This window comes from Camellia sinensis, chromosome 4 (assembly GCF_055761805.1).
Source record: "Camellia sinensis isolate YWXY chromosome 4, ASM5576180v1, whole genome shotgun sequence".
In the NCBI taxonomy this organism is placed as follows: Eukaryota; Viridiplantae; Streptophyta; class Magnoliopsida; order Ericales; family Theaceae; genus Camellia; species Camellia sinensis.
In genome coordinates, this window is record NC_138964.1 from 110,967,602 (window position 1) to 110,984,741 (window position 17,140).

General features: G+C 40.1%; 1 protein-coding gene and 1 long non-coding RNA gene across 2 annotated transcripts in view; both read left to right on the forward strand.

Moving 5' to 3' along the window:
- The first annotated feature begins 447 nt into the window (after positions 1-447).
- Positions 448-3,323, forward strand: LOC145789436 (uncharacterized). The gene is made up of 3 exons (XR_014327342.1): positions 448-720; positions 812-1,103; positions 2,445-3,323. It is a non-coding gene; the product is annotated as an uncharacterized LOC145789436 (long non-coding RNA).
- Positions 3,324-4,311: 988 nt separating this feature from the next.
- LOC114295718 (protein ZINC INDUCED FACILITATOR-LIKE 1) overlaps positions 4,312-17,140 on the forward strand; it is a 220,542-nt gene continuing 207,713 nt past the window's right edge. The window contains exons 1-2 of the mRNA XM_082865951.1: positions 4,312-4,413; positions 16,334-16,421. Of these exons, the coding sequence (XP_082722077.1) occupies positions 4,324-4,413; positions 16,334-16,421 (178 nt within the window). The 5' untranslated portion in view covers positions 4,312-4,323. The remainder of the gene's footprint in view (positions 4,414-16,333; positions 16,422-17,140) is intronic.

The window sequence follows — 17,140 nt, forward strand, 5'->3', positions numbered from 1 at the left end:
AAAAAAATGACATTTGGCGACCAAATATTAATTAGTCGCGAATGATCATTATTTTTGGCCACCAAATATTATTGGTCGCAGAAGGTTATATTTTGGCGACCAAAAAAAGAGTTGGTCGCAGAAAGTGGTATGCTTTTGGCTACCAACTACAAATTTGGTCGCAAAAGGTGACATTTTTTTTGGCGACCAAAAATTTGGTCGCAAAAAACTTATTTTCAGTAACTAAAAAAAATTAGTCGCCAAATTAGCACTTTTAGCGACTAATATTTTAGTCGCCATTGATTGAGATTTGGCAACTAAAAAAATTTGACGGCGAAGGGTACATTTTCTGTGACTAATCTAGTATTTTGGTTGCCAAAAATTTGGGAGGGAAATTTGAAACGTTGGGGGGGGGGAATTGAAATTTTTTATCTTTAGAATCTCATTTTCTCCTCTCTCATTTCTCTTTGAAACCCTTTTATTCGTAGTTGCTTCTTCCTCACCGGCTTATTGTTCTTCTGATCTGTGAGTTTGTCTCTCTTCCGCTCCGTTTTAGTCTTTTTTTAGTTAAGCCCTAATTTCGTTCAGATACCCAAGTGAAAGGCGAACCAAGTACTAGCAAAAGAAGGAACATAGCAGAGAATGATGTTGAAGCAAGTTCGAACGATTCTGAACCTGAACTTGTCGCCAAACGCAGAGTTCTTCGATCTCGATATCTCGCTGTTCGGACCCTAATTTCTGGTAATTAACTTTCCTCTTAACAAATTCTTAATTTTATTTGGTTATTATTATTATTATTTTTTGTTTTGTTTCTGATTGTTGTTTGTTGCAGATGAGAGAGATGATTTATCAAGGGTTGATTCGGACAAGTTCAATTCGATTATCAATGAACGATTCTGGTAATTAACTTTCCTCTTGACAATATTGCTTTCTTTAATTTGGTTTTCAGTACAGAAACCTAGAGAACAAGCTGCAGATGCTGAAGCTCTGTTGAACATCACAAACACGTTGGTTACATCTGTTAAAGCACACAGTCAAGAAGGAATTACCCCTTTTAGACTTTGTAAACTATCTGCTCAGAGATTTCGGGCGACAAGGTCGGGCAAGTACCAGTGCAGAGGATGGTAGGAACTCTATAGCTTGGAAGGAATTATGTGTTTTTATTTTTTGTGCTACCTGTTCTACATTTCGAAAGCATAGCACAAATTGACTTAAAATGGAGTGAACAAAAATCAAAATCCACAAATTGTCAAGAGATATGCATGTCAAAATATTACGTTAGTTTCTTATCCTTATTGTGTAATGTAGTTGTTTCGTTGTTTGTTGATCATGTTTTCTCCTTGACATGTTTCAAAGTCTTTAATATTGCGGTCATCACATGTAACTACAAAAGCAATCAATAATTTTAGTGAATGCAGTACAGAGCTGTCAAACCCTCAAAATTTTTTGTGTGCCTACCACTTCCATGAACCACAACACCTCTTAATCCTATTCATCATAATTTATTTAATTCCAAGTTTAACAGTTGCCTTTTCTAGAAAATTGTTAAATTGAATGTGATGTGTTTAATAGAGCCAAGGTGTCAACCCACTGTTTTGATGTGTGATATGGATCAATCATATAAACCTTGATAGACTGATAACTGTGGGTTGGTTCTAGTGTTTAAAATGGAGGGCCGAATGCATCATAAATTGATTAAACTTACGATTTTCAAATAGAAAATGCATGCATAAAATGGTTTGGGATTGGAGTTGTTCAATAATTCTTTTTTTCTTTTTTCTTACTTTGGTTGCTTGGATAAACAATTTGATTAAGGCCAGCTTCTCTAGTTATAGTTACAGTTAAGGATCAAAATTTAATTTGAAATATCATCTGCACTAACAGTGAGTGTGCCATTTAAATAGCAATGACATGTACTCTGCATTTTGAGCTAACTTTTATCTGTGCATGTTTAATAACACCTAAAGTGCTAAAAAACCATCTCCAATCCTTTCATCAAATCAAGGGAGAGATTTTATTTTTTTTTAATGAAATTGAGAACTCATCAAATTTGAATTTGAAAATACAAAGCATTGGAGAAGAGACGAATTTTTAAAAGATTTTGATGAAAGGATTGGAGTAGTTTATATCAAATCTAGTTTTTTACTCAAATTTTGAATAAATTTAGATGAAAAATTGGTGAAGGGTTTTAGATGCTCTAACAGAAGTTGTTAACTACCAAATACATAACTACCCACTGCCTTTTGGGTTACTCCATTTCATTTTGTGATCACATGTGAAAATTAGCTGTTTATGTTGACATTTCTATTTCTTGCTCTTACTGTTCCAGAGTTTTATAAAAGCGGTGCCTTTGGTTTGGGTTTTTTTATTTTTTATTTATTTTAAGTATATTGCTTTGTGCCTCTCCTGCAAAGACATCAGTGTTTGTTCTGCTAAATGATTTCCTGCCTGGTACTCTTTCTCAGGTCTTGAGGATGGCAATATCCCATTTGGTTCAGTGGAAGGTACTTCACTACAAATCGACTTATCATAGCATTTCGGTACAATTTTTTTATCAAGTTAAGAGTGCGCATCTCATTTATTTGTTGCCTTCTAAAATGATTTCCTTTTTCTTCCCCCAACTCCACCAAAAGGAAAAAATGAACTTTTACATATTTGAGGATTAATTGTTTTATTTATAGAATCAGATATTAACATGTTGACCCCAACCACACGAAATGGTTGCCTATTACACAACTCACTAACCCTGCCAGGAGTTGGAAGGATGCAGGAAAGAGTGATGCCCACATTAAATCGATTGATTCATCATGGGAACATCACGTCTATGTCAAGACCTTATTACCATATTATGGCTAACATTCATGGATTACTTGTATGCCAAAATGAATGTCTATCATTATATAACTAGAGTTAATTTTCAATTTTACCCTGAATCTGCTAAAGAGTAGAGGATGTATTGTTTCTACCACTCTCTGTGTATTTTTTTAATTGTCTACTACTCCACTTTGATACCTAGGCTTGTTTTAATCCCATAATTTTTGTGTGAATTGGAATGCAGCTGCTTGATGTAGTGGTGGGTTTATAATTTGTTGTCAAAATGTCTATCTGTATTCAGGAATTGGTCTTTGGACTTCTAGTTCTTACCAGACATTGATCTTTCATTATTTTGTTTAAGAGTTGGTCTCCATTTCATGCTCAGTTCTCAGAGTGCAATAATAAATTGCATGCATGGATCTTCAGCTGATGAAGTTAATTGATGTCCGGGGAAAAGTATGATTTGATAATTTTTATTGTGGTGTTTTGGGTCCATGAAGTTTGTTAATTCAAATAGTGGCTTCATGATACCTTTTGAACAAAGTTTATATGCAGTTCCTTCGTCTTTAATCCATCAGGAAGCTGATGCAGCATAGTTGATGTGGGCTAGGACTTGGAAAAAGACAACGTGCATATTGTCCTTGTTGGACTCCTACTGATTTGATACTTGAGTCCTATTAAGTTACGATATTGGGCAGGAGTGAGTGGTTTAGAAGGTTTTCATATGGTGATTAGATTTGATAAAGCCTATAAATTGGCTCTATCTCTGCCAAACAAGATTAGGCTCTCAAATATGAATAAAATGCAGATCTAATGTATATTACATGTACTAGGATACGAGTATTGGGTATGAATGTTTGTCAAATCTTCCTAAATCTAAATATTTGGTTATTGAGATATGTATCCCAAAGTTGATTATGGGTATGTAGATGCATCTAAATATTATACAGGTTTTGGAAACATATCTCATACTCTTATTCTTGTCATATTCAATGAACATGGGTACATTGGGAGGAACAATGTATTATCTAGTTGAGTAACAATTGCTATAAGTTTTTCCATAACAAACTTCAAATAGTTTAGATTTAATGCTTTATTGAGTAAGAAAGTATATGTCTTAACAATAAAGATGATCATTAATCTTAGTAGTTATGACCATAGGAGCTTTTGTGCATTATGGACCTGTTTAATAATTTTTTTATTATATTAAATTCAGTGACTCTTTAGCTTCTTACAAAAAAAAAAAAAAACTCACTAGTTGGTCATGAATTGCCATGGCATTCAATCTTGTAATTTTGATCAATGATCATGTCACTCTTGTATATGGTTTAATTTCAAGATGTTAAAACTTAGCCTTTCCTTTCATTTGGTTTGTAGTAGGTAAGTTGCATAATTTCTTTGGCAATTTTTAACTTTGAATTGATATGCTGCGCTACTGGTTCATGTGTTTCTCTAATTTTTCTGGCTTGTGTTTTGCTCTGTGTTTAGCTAGTGGCCGGTCAACGGTGAACCTTGAAAGATCTTTAGATCATGATGGTGACCCGCTTGCCATTACCACAGCTGATGCAGTTGCAGCCAGTGGAGTACCCCCTTGGAACTGGAGAGAAACCCCTGGAAATGGTATCTGTCTAATTTACTTCTCTTTAAATCTTACTTTTTTTGGCAAAGTATGTTTAGACATTTACTTCTTCTTGATCATTTTCACAAAAGTATCTTCCTTTTTTTTCTTTTTTCTTTTTTGTTGTCATTCAACTTGGAAAAATAATGACTTTAGTGGTAATTGAAAAATATTTTTCAATGGGTAAACAAGTCCCATATATTTTTGAATCACGAGTGACTTATCTTTTTATGAATGTTGCTGCGATATCAAATGGTGCACTTTCATTTCTTTGGAAATTGGAACTTTTCAGTATTCACCTATATGAATGTTGTTTGTAAATAAGAAAAAGGGCAAGCAAAAGGTTTCCAAAGAATCTCATGTGTTCGGAAGCTCTTGATAAGCTTAGAGAGCAGACTAGGGAGGCTGTCAGGGGACTCGAGCCTGTCACGGGCTCGAAACCCCTTGCAGACGATTTCGGAAAGGATCCAATGATGGAGGATTGGGTCAAGTAGTTTGAGGAGCTTGGTGGGTCTCAGGTATTTGCTTCAATTTCATGAAATTAGGGTTTAGGGTTTCGTTTATTTCTTTGGTTTTTGCAGTTATTTGTTTGATTAGTATTTATTTATGTGTTGTGGTAACAGTAGAATTGTGAATTCACTATGTGCTTTTGGGATTTGATTGAGTTGATAATTATGCTTTTGCTCAACAATCATTTTCCAATTGGATTAGCACAATGTTACCAGAAAACACTAACCCTGGCGATTCATATTTTGGAATGGGTGCATTGAAGTATTTTTGTAACGCCCTCAAAATAATAACATTAAACCCAACAAATAAGACAAGCGTTGATAGATAAACTAACCACCTTCTATTATTCATTAGAATTCCGTTACATAAGTATTACATGTTAATCTCATAACAAAATGCCTTACGGGCTTACAGCTTTCCAAGTTAACACTTGGTTACAACAAAGAGTTCTAACTCGTTTACACATTAAGCCCTTGGCTTGAAATTACATGTAATACATCAAAAGTAAAACGACAAAACTATGCCCGCCACTAGCCTCCCAGCTATGTCCTTGGAGGTGGCATGCTTCCTGCACCTGAAAATGATGTTCCCATATAGGGTGAGCCACAGCCCAGTAGAAATACACTAAACCAACCATGGACAATGACTAAAACATTAGCAATTGATAGTTGGTCAACACTGATACAATCACATAAATTACATATTTATGTCAACGACTTACAAGTCCCATTTACTTTTCATTTTCCCTTTTTCAACAGATAAGCATGCTAGCGCTATCATCATTTCCACAGATATGTATAAAAACTATATCTCACATTCAGATAAGCATAAAAGCTATATCCACAATCTCAACAGATATGTATATCAACAATATCCACAGATAAGCATACAAGCTGTATCCACATTCTACAACAGATATGTATATCAACAATATCCACAGATAAGCATACAAGCTGTATCCACACTTCACAAAGATAAGCATATGAGCTCTATCTTCACTTCTCTAGACAAGCATATGAGCTCTGTCTACGGAGTACATCCCCTATCTCCTCCAAATACCTATCCGGTTTAGAGGTCCATCCCCTATCTTCCCCTAAACCGCGGAGTACATCCCCTATCTCCTCCTCTACACATAACGTATATAAACACATTGGTTCTATATACAATCACACAATACAAACAATTAATGTATTCCAGCAACTGTCAAGTTCCATAACACATTCCATTGATTAGTTTCAGTTTGCCTAATCAACATACATTGTCTACAACAATCACGACTATCCTCCACCGATAGTCCAAAGCAGTTATTTCTAAACAGAAAATAAATGCACAAATGGATATTCAATCAACATTTCATTTCTCACCAATTAATTATCCCAATTAATTAAACAATGTAATTAGGCCATTTTCCATAATTACCATTTCAACCCTTAGGTCCCATTTTCTTCAATGATTCAGCAATCATTCCATTTTTTTCATGCTAAACATGCATCTAGGTTTATTATGAATAAAACCCCAACTTTTGTATAATTGCACAAAAGCCCCAAACTTTCACAAAATTACCAAACCAAGCCCAACATCTCAAAATACCAAAATTTAAAGACAAAACCCATAGAGAGGAGTAGGTTATCCCTACCTCGAAGTTTAAGCCACAAAGGAGATGAAGACTCCAAGATCAACTTGCTCCAAATCCAAACTTTTTCAGATTAAATCGAAGCTCTCAACACCCTCTATCTTTTTAACAAAGGCCCTAGGCTAGATTCACACCCTAGGGAGATCAAATCTTAGAGAGAGTGTAAGTTTAGGAAGAGAGAGTGTCGAATTTAGGTTTTGCTCAAAGAAAAGGGCTGAAAAAGTGATGTTTTAGACGCTGCTGTCCGCTGATATAAAACACTCTCGCTCGAGCGAAGGATTGGTCGCTCGAGCGACCAGACACAGAAAACTCTCGCTCGAGCCAAGAAGTTCTCGATCGAGCGAAGAAAAACCCAGACCGCTCGAGCCACGAAAAGCTCGCTCGAGCCAGAAACTACAACTCTCAGGTCCAGAACCGGGGCAACACTACTCTCGCTCGATCGACAACCTCTTCGCTCGAGCGAAGGACCAAAAATCTGGGCAGCAACACTAGGCTCCCAAGCACAACCAACCTGTAACAAACCTGCCCAACACATCCCACAATTCAAAATACAAAGTAAAGAGGATGCAAACTAGGAAATAAACAACTACCAACATTCACGGACACATGTCCGGATCACTGTTCAACAAGGGTAAACCCGGGATCGCTATAACCTCCCCCCCTTAAAGAATTTCGCCCCCGAAATTAAGCACAAGTTTTCAAAAACAGGTTTTCCTCCATTTTGAACAATGTTACAATTTAACATTCAACAATTCGACCCATTACCGGTCATCCCATCCCTTTAACAAGAGATATATCACAATATGTAAACAACATATGTATTATTAACATGCATCAACATTATGCACTAACTTTCCAATGTCAACAATATACTAAACACCTATAATGTTACATTCAACTCCCATATGAGGCAAGTTCCAAACATACTTCCAATAACCAAAACATTTTCAATGTTTCACAACTTAAGACATATATAAAAGCTCTTAAGTTCAACAACATGCAAAATTTAAATACAAGATTACATATCAACAAACAAGTCCGGATATTTCTCTCGGACTTCCAACTCACGTTCCCAAGTGGCTTCCTCCACTCCGTGATGTTTCCACAAGACTTTCACCAAAGGAATGGTCTTGCCACGCAGGACCTGATCCCGCCTATCCAAGACCCGAACCGGTCTCTCCTCATACGAGGCATCCTCATCTACCTCTAAATCGCTCCAATCCAGCACATGTGATGGATCTGGTTCATACTTCCGAAGCATACTCACATGAAACACGTCATGCACTCCGGACAACTGCGGTGGTAAGGCTAACCGATAAGCAACCTCACCTATCCTCTCAAGGATCTCAAAAGGACCAATAAACCGAGGGGATAACTTCCCACTCTTTCCAAACCTCATCAGACCTCGCCTAGGTGATATCTTCAGAAAGACATGATCACCTACTTCAAACGCCAAAGGTCTCCTCCTACGGTCAGCATAAGATTTCTGCCGACTCTGGGCTGTAACAAGCCTCCTACGGATAAGCTCAACTTTCTCCGTCGTCTCCCTAACCAACTCCGGACCCAACAAAGGTGCATCACCCACCTCGGCCCAACAAACTGGAGACCTACACGGTCGGCCATACAAGGCCTCAAACGGTGCCATACCGATGCTAGACTGAAAACTGTTGTTGTAGGCAAACTCTACCAATGGCAAGTGCCTCTCCCACGTCCCACTGAAATCAAGGACACAACCCCGAAGCATATCCTCGAGGATCTGAATAGTACGCTCGGACTGCCCGTCAGTCTGAGGATGATAAGCCGTACTAAAGGTCAACTTAGTGCCCAAGGCACTCTGCAAACTCTGCCACAACCTAGCAGTAAAACGAGGATCTCTATCTGAGACGATCGTCACTGGGACCCCGTGCAATCTCACTACGTCCCGAATATACAAGTCGGCAAGATGATCTACCGAATCTCTCACGCGCATAGGAATAAAGTGCGCCGACTTAGTCAACCGGTCTACAACCACCCAAATAGCATCACTACCCCGCTGAGTCCTCGGAAGACCCACAACGAAGTCCATAGTGACATGCTCCCACTTCCACTCGGCAATAGGCAAGGGTTGCAACAAACCCGCTGGCCTCTGATGCTCGGCCTTCACTTGCTGGCAAGTAAGGCACTTCGATACGAAAACAGCCACATCTCTTTTCATACCCCGCCACCAAAACTGGCGACCCAAATCCTGATACATCTTAGTACCTCCCGGATGCACCGCAAGGCGCGAATGGTGAAACTCTCGGAGTACTTCCTCACGGCAAGACTCCGGTACAAACAAACGGTCTCGGTATCTCACACTCAGGTCGGGATACACCGTCAAACCCTTCTCAACTTTCCCACTGGAGATCTTCTCTCGGAGGGATTCTACCTCAAGGTCACCTCTCTGTGCCTCTAATACTCTAATCACAAGTGTAGGCTGCGCAACAACAGAAAACAAGGCTGCAGCCTCGACAGATTCGCCCAGTAGCAAATCAAACTCGCCGAGTGCTCCCAACATCTCCCATTCCCGGATGGCTATACTAGCTACATCACCAATGGTTTTCCTACTAAGGGCATCGGCCACAACATTGGCCTTTCCCGGATGATAATGCAATTCAAAATCATAATCCTCGATGAACTCCATCCATCTCCTCTGCCTCAAATTCAAGTCTCTCTGTGTAAACAGATACTTCAAACTCTTGTGGTCCGAGAACACCTCGAACTTCTCACCATAAAGGTAGTGCCTCCAGATTTTCAAGGCAAAGATCACAGCTGCTAACTCTAGGTCATGTGTGGGGTAATTCTTCTCGTGTATTTTCAACTGACGTGAGCCATAAGCTACCACTTTCCCCTCTTGCATCAACACACAACCCAAACCCTCTCGTGAGGCATCACAATAAACCGAGTAACCCAACCCTCTCTCCGGAATAATCAACACCGGAGCGGTGGTCAATCTAACTTTCAGCTCTTGGAACGACTTTTCACAAGTCTCACTCCACTCAAACTTGACTCCCTTCCGAGTCAGTCTAGTCAACGGTGACGCTAACCTGGAGAAATCTTTCACAAACCGACGGTAATACCCAGCTAATCCCAGAAAACTGCGGATCTCAAACACACTCTTAGGCTGTGCCCAATCCTGCACTGCCTCAACCTTGGATGTATCAACAGACACCCCTTTCCCGGATACCACGTGGCCTAAGAATTTGACTTCCCTCAGCCAGAACTCACACTTCCCAAACTTGGCATATAGCCTATGAGCTCTAAGCAATTCAAGCACCACTCTCAAGTGTTCCTCGTGCTCCTCCTCAGTAGGCGAATAAATAAGAATGTCGTCCACGAAGACGACCACAAATCGGTCTAAGAACTCCCGGAAAATCCGGTTCATCAAGTCCATAAAGACTGCCGGTGCATTGGTAAGCCCAAATGGCATCACCAGAAACTCGTAATGGCCATACCGCGTACGGAATGCCGTCTTAGAAACATCCTCCTCCCTGACCCTCAACTGATGGTAACCCGACCTCAAGTCTATCTTAGAGAAACAACGGGAACCCTTCAACTGGTCAAACAAATCATCTATACGGGGCATAGGATACTTATTCTTAACCGTAGCCCGATTCAACTTTCGATAGTCAATACACAATCTCAAGGCACCATCTTTCTTTTTAACAAAGAGGGCCGGCGCTCCCCACGGTGAAACACTAGGGCGAACAAAGCCCTTATCGAGCAATTCCTGGAGCTGAACTTTCAACTCAACCAACTCTGCTGGAGCAAAACGGTAAGGTGCCATAGAAATCGGCGCCGTACCAGGCACTAAATCAATAGAGAACTCTATCTCTCGGTGAGGTGGCAAACTAACAAGATCTTCGGGAAAGACATCCGAATACTCACAAACCACCCTTGGCAACACACTCTGAGTCTCAACACACTCGCTACTCTCAAGGCTAGCAAGTAAACCACTAAGCTCACTTCGCCCTCGCGAATCATACCCCGGTGGCAAAACACTACCAACCCGGTCTCCCAAGAAATGGAACCACTCCCCGCTCAAGGTACACAATGTAACCCTCTGGCGGTAGCAATCAATAACAGCCCGGTATGACGATAACCAGTCCATACCCAAAATAACATCAAAACCCTTCATGGGCATGACAACAAACGGAAAAGGAAGCCTATAGTCGGCGACCTCAATATCACATCCTCTAACACCCTGTTTCAGGATCAACTCACCGCCCAAAGGCGATACCACACAAATAGGAGATGCTAACTGTGCTAACTCCAATTCCAAAACAGATGCAAATGCAGCAGATACAAAAGAATGAGATGCACCCGTGTCTATCAACACACTAGCAACCGAGTTGCAAAACAGAAAAGTACCTCTCACCACCGATGGAGCCGGTACTAAATCCTGCGCGGTAACAGCATACACGCGTCCCGTAGGCCCCTGGTCTACCTGCTCACCTCTCGGAGCAAAAGACTGCTGCACAGACTGGGATGACGAAACTCCCGGATTGGCCCTCGAGGCCTGCACAGACTGAGCTGGCTGAAAACCCTGCGTCTGCCTAGAGCCAGACGCTCCCGAAGTGGCACTCAACTGTGGGCAAAACCTCTTCATGTGCCCAGGCTGTCCACACTGATAACAAGTCAAGAGCTGCCCCCTGCCCAAACTCTGACTCTGCGGTCTAGCTGATGAAGAAACAGCTTTCTGACCTCCACCCTTCTGCGGGCAAACAGAAACCTTGTGACCCAACTGGCCACACTTGTAACAAGTGAATTCCCCCTGACCACCTCTCCCTGAGCCTACACTCGGCACTGGGAAGGTCGATCTAGCAACACCACCCTGCGACTGCTGAGGGTTAGAACCCCTCTGACTCCTGCCATCACTCTGACTATCTTGGCTCCTCTTGGAGCCTCTCTGCCCCTCATCCTCCTCCTGCATCATAAGCTCCATATGAGCTGCAGCATCCACCAGGTGTCTATACTCTCGGATATAAGACCCACCAACTCTCAACTTGAGGCCCCGCCTCAACTTCCGCTCAAACTCATAACAACGGCGTTCCTCAGACGCCACCAGTTCAGGTGCGAACCTGGACAGACTAGTAAAGGTAGCCTCAAACTCGGCCACTGACAAGCCCTGCTGATTAAGCCGGCTAAACTGATCCCTCAGCTTCTCCCTAGCTACTGCAGACAGAAACCTCTCCTGAAAAGCATTCACAAATGCCTCCCAAGTCCCACCAACACGAGCCTTCTCGTATTTCCACCATTGACCCGCATCTCCCTTCAGCTGGAAGGATGCCAAGGTCACTTTCAGTGCTCCGTCCTCGATGCCAAGCATCTCAAACGTCTTCGTTGTCTGTTCGAGCCATTCATCTGCCTTAAGCGGCTCTTTAGGATCCCCAATAAACTCGTCCGGATTACACCGAAAGAACTCCCTCTTCAAGAAGGAAGGCCCTGCCTCAGCTGCCTGATTCTCAGCCCTAAGAATACCCAAAGCTCCTGCTAACTCTCTGGCCAAGGCACCCATAGCCTGCTGACCCACTGGCTCAGCCACGTTGGCCTGACCAACTCCCTCCTGCACTGCCGGAATCTCACCCTGTAACGGTACTTCCTGCCTCGCAGGTCTACCACGCCTAGCACCTCTTCCTCGTCCTGACATCCTAATAAAGGCAACACAGAACGTTAGCACATTCATAGGTGTGCCGAAACTAAACACTCACGTCCTAATGCATGGACAAGTGTAATTCACTCCACATAAGCACATAAACACATAAGCACCTACGAATTTCATTTCCGGATAATGATAGTCCCGAGACGTCACTAGAGTTCCGGTTAGAAATAGCATTGATCAAGTGCTTTTCCAACAAGACTCCCAGAAACTCAAGGATCCAATCAACATCCCAGAAATTAAATCCCATACCCACATAGTCACATAAGCATGTTATCAAGTAAGCACACAGCATGTGATACTACATCTAAGTCTCTATCAAGCGAGACAAACCCATTGTGATACTAATCACTTCCCACGTACCCAAAGTATTCGAACCCGGTACGCTCTGATACCAAGTTGTAACGCCCTCAAAATAATAACATTAAACCCAACAAATAAGACAAGCGTTGATAGATAAACTAACCACCTTCTATTATTCATTAGAATTCCGTTACATAAGTATTACATGTTAATCTCATAACAAAATGCCTTACGGGCTTACAGCTTTCCAAGTTAACACTTGGTTACAACAAAGAGTTCTAACTCGTTTACACATTAAGCCCTTGGCTTGAAATTACATGTAATACATCAAAAGTAAAACGACAAAACTATGCCCGCCACTAGCCTCCCAGCTATGTCCTTGGAGGTGGCATGCTTCCTGCACCTGAAAATGATGTTCCCATATAGGGTGAGCCACAGCCCAGTAGAAATACACTAAACCAACCATGGACAATGACTAAAACATTAGCAATTGATAGTTGGTCAACACTGATACAATCACATAAATTACATATTTATGTCAACGACTTACAAGTCCCATTTACTTTTCATTTTCCCTTTTTCAACAGATAAGCATGCTAGCGCTATCATCATTTCCACAGATATGTATAAAAACTATATCTCACATTCAGATAAGCATAAAAGCTATATCCACAATCTCAACAGATATGTATATCAACAATATCCACAGATAAGCATACAAGCTGTATCCACATTCTACAACAGATATGTATATCAACAATATCCACAGATAAGCATACAAGCTGTATCCACACTTCACAAAGATAAGCATATGAGCTCTATCTTCACTTCTCTAGACAAGCATATGAGCTCTGTCTACGGAGTACATCCCCTATCTCCTCCAAATACCTATCCGGTTTAGAGGTCCATCCCCTATCTTCCCCTAAACCGCGGAGTACATCCCCTATCTCCTCCTCTACACATAACGTATATAAACACATTGGTTCTATATACAATCACACAATACAAACAATTAATGTATTCCAGCAACTGTCAAGTTCCATAACACATTCCATTGATTAGTTTCAGTTTGCCTAATCAACATACATTGTCTACAACAATCACGACTATCCTCCACCGATAGCCCAAAGCAGTTATTTCTAAACAGAAAATAAATGCACAAATGGATATTCAATCAACATTTCATTTCTCAAGTTGTAACGCCCTCAAAATAATAACATTAAACCCAACAAATAAGACAAGCGTTGATAGATAAACTAACCACCTTCTATTATTCATTAGAATTCCGTTACATAAGTATTACATGTTAATCTCATAACAAAATGCCTTACGGGCTTACAGCTTTCCAAGTTAACACTTGGTTACAACAAAGAGTTCTAACTCGTTTACACATTAAGCCCTTGGCTTGAAATTACATGTAATACATCAAAAGTAAAACGACAAAACTATGCCCGCCACTAGCCTCCCAGCTATGTCCTTGGAGGTGGCATGCTTCCTGCACCTGAAAATGATGTTCCCATATAGGGTGAGCCACAGCCCAGTAGAAATACACTAAACCAACCATGGACAATGACTAAAACATTAGCAATTGATAGTTGGTCAACACTGATACAATCACATAAATTACATATTTATGTCAACGACTTACAAGTCCCATTTACTTTTCATTTTCCCTTTTTCAACAGATAAGCATGCTAGCGCTATCATCATTTCCACAGATATGTATAAAAACTATATCTCACATTCAGATAAGCATAAAAGCTATATCCACAATCTCAACAGATATGTATATCAACAATATCCACAGATAAGCATACAAGCTGTATCCACATTCTACAACAGATATGTATATCAACAATATCCACAGATAAGCATACAAGCTGTATCCACACTTCACAAAGATAAGCATATGAGCTCTATCTTCACTTCTCTAGACAAGCATATGAGCTCTGTCTACGGAGTACATCCCCTATCTCCTCCAAATACCTATCCGGTTTAGAGGTCCATCCCCTATCTTCCCCTAAACCGCGGAGTACATCCCCTATCTCCTCCTCTACACATAACGTATATAAACACATTGGTTCTATATACAATCACACAATACAAACAATTAATGTATTCCAGCAACTGTCAAGTTCCATAACACATTCCATTGATTAGTTTCAGTTTGCCTAATCAACATACATTGTCTACAACAATCACGACTATCCTCCACCGATAGCCCAAAGCAGTTATTTCTAAACAGAAAATAAATGCACAAATGCATATTCAATCAACATTTCATTTCTCACCAATTAATTATCCCAATTAATTAAACAATGTAATTAGGCCATTTTCCATAATTACCATTTCAACCCTTAGGTCCCATTTTCTTCAATGATTCAGCAATCATTCCATTTTTTTCATGCTAAACATGCATCTAGGTTTATTATGAATAAAACCCCAACTTTTGTATAATTGCACAAAAGCCCCAAACTTTCACAAAATTACCAAACCAAGCCCAACATCTCAAAATACCAAAATTTAAAGACAAAACCCATAGAGAGGAGTAGGTTATCCCTACCTCGAAGTTTAAGCCACAAAGGAGATGAAGACTCCAAGATCAACTTGCTCCAAATCCAAACTTTTTCAGATTAAATCGAAGCTCTCAACACCCTCTATCTTTTTAACAAAGGCCCTAGGCTAGATTCACACCCTAGGGAGATCAAATCTTAGAGAGAGTGTAAGTTTAGGAAGAGAGAGTGTCGAATTTAGGTTTTGCTCAAAGAAAAGGGCTGAAAAAGTGATGTTTTAGACGCTGCTGTCCGCTGATATAAAACACTCTCGCTCGAGCGAAGGATTGGTCGCTCGAGCGACCAGACACAGAAAACTCTCGCTCGAGCCAAGAAGTTCTCGATCGAGCGAAGAAAAACCCAGACCGCTCGAGCCACGAAAAGCTCGCTCGAGCCAGAAACTACAACTCTCAGGTCCAGAACCGGGGCAACACTACTCTCGCTCGATCGACAACCTCTTCGCTCGAGCGAAGGACCAAAAATCTGGGCAGCAACACTAGGCTCCCAAGCACAACCAACCTGTAACAAACCTGCCCAACACATCCCACAATTCAAAATACAAAGTAAAGAGGATGCAAACTAGGAAATAAACAACTACCAACATTCACGGACACATGTCCGGATCACTGTTCAACAAGGGTAAACCCGGGATCGCTATAATTTTAAATTCTAGTAGTGTAATCTAAATAAGTGTAATGAAGTTTGACTAGCTACTAGATTAGCTGATGTGAAATAGAGTTGTCAGGTCATCCATAACACTGTAGTCAAAACAAACAAGAATTCATTTTGATTGAATCAGTTAGTTTTGTGTAATGAAGTTTGATAATAGAAGGGAACGTTGACCTTACTATGACTTTCCCTTTGAAAATATTTTTTGGTAATCTGATAACTGCAAGGTCTGAGGTTCTACTTTTGGCAACAAGATGGTAAAATTGTTCATGCTTTTATTTTTTATCCATTTGCCTATTCATGTTTTTATCTGAAGGCAGATTTGTTTTTGTATTTTCTAACACTTGGTGAACTGTTAATTAAACGTTATGTCATGCACATCAGAATCAATAATTGTCAAGAGTTACTACCTTTCTCTAAATCTTAATAATGCCAGGTAGAGGTAATATTAGTGTCATCTTCAAAGTAATTATTTGTGCAAGTGTTTTTTTACTACCTATACATTGACCAGAGTGCTTTTGTCTTTTTGTCTCTAATTTTCTCATTGGGTATCATTGGCAACCAATTTTTTTCTGCAGATATTCTCATTATGGGCTGAGAGCCCTAGAAAGAATGGGGGCTTGAGCTATACAAGTGACAATGTTGGGGTTGTTCTTGCTGTAACAGGTAGAGTGGTAGATATTACTCAACGATTTAGATTTGATCATGTCCAGATTAATTTCCTGTACCATAAAAATCTCATAAGCTTAAAGGCACATTCTTCAATTAAATCTATTTTTTTTTTTCATGTTTTCTATGTTCATTAGTATTTAAAGGAATAAATGACACATCATTGTGTTTAGAAAGTTATATAACAAAATTTAGCGCCACTTATTTGCTGCTTTTAGATTGATGTCCTTCCTTGGTCAGCTCTCCTAGTAGTCTGCTTCTGCAGAAAGTAAAGGTTGCCCCTCTCATTAGGTTTGTTAATCGTCCACCTTCCATTTTTATCCAGAAAGACAAAATGAGAGGGAAAAAATCCTAACCCTAAACAACCCACTTCTCCCATCACCATCTGCCACCTCCCTCATTCCTCACCTCCCCTGCCACCCACTCCCAATGTATTTTTGTTACTGATAAACACTAAGTTCAATCTTGCCTCTATACTTTTTCTTTTTAACAATAAAAAAATAGAGTATCAAACAATGGACGACTTAGAATACAAAGTATTAAAATAGTCCCCGCGTGTTAAGTGCTAATGAAGTGTTTTTGTTGATCATTCAAATATCTTGATAATGGGAATAAAATTAAAATTGTTGTTCTTGATGTGTTTATAGACTCGTAGTAAATATTTTTTGAATTTGAAATATTTCACGGTTAACTATAAGAATAAAAGTCTTTCTATA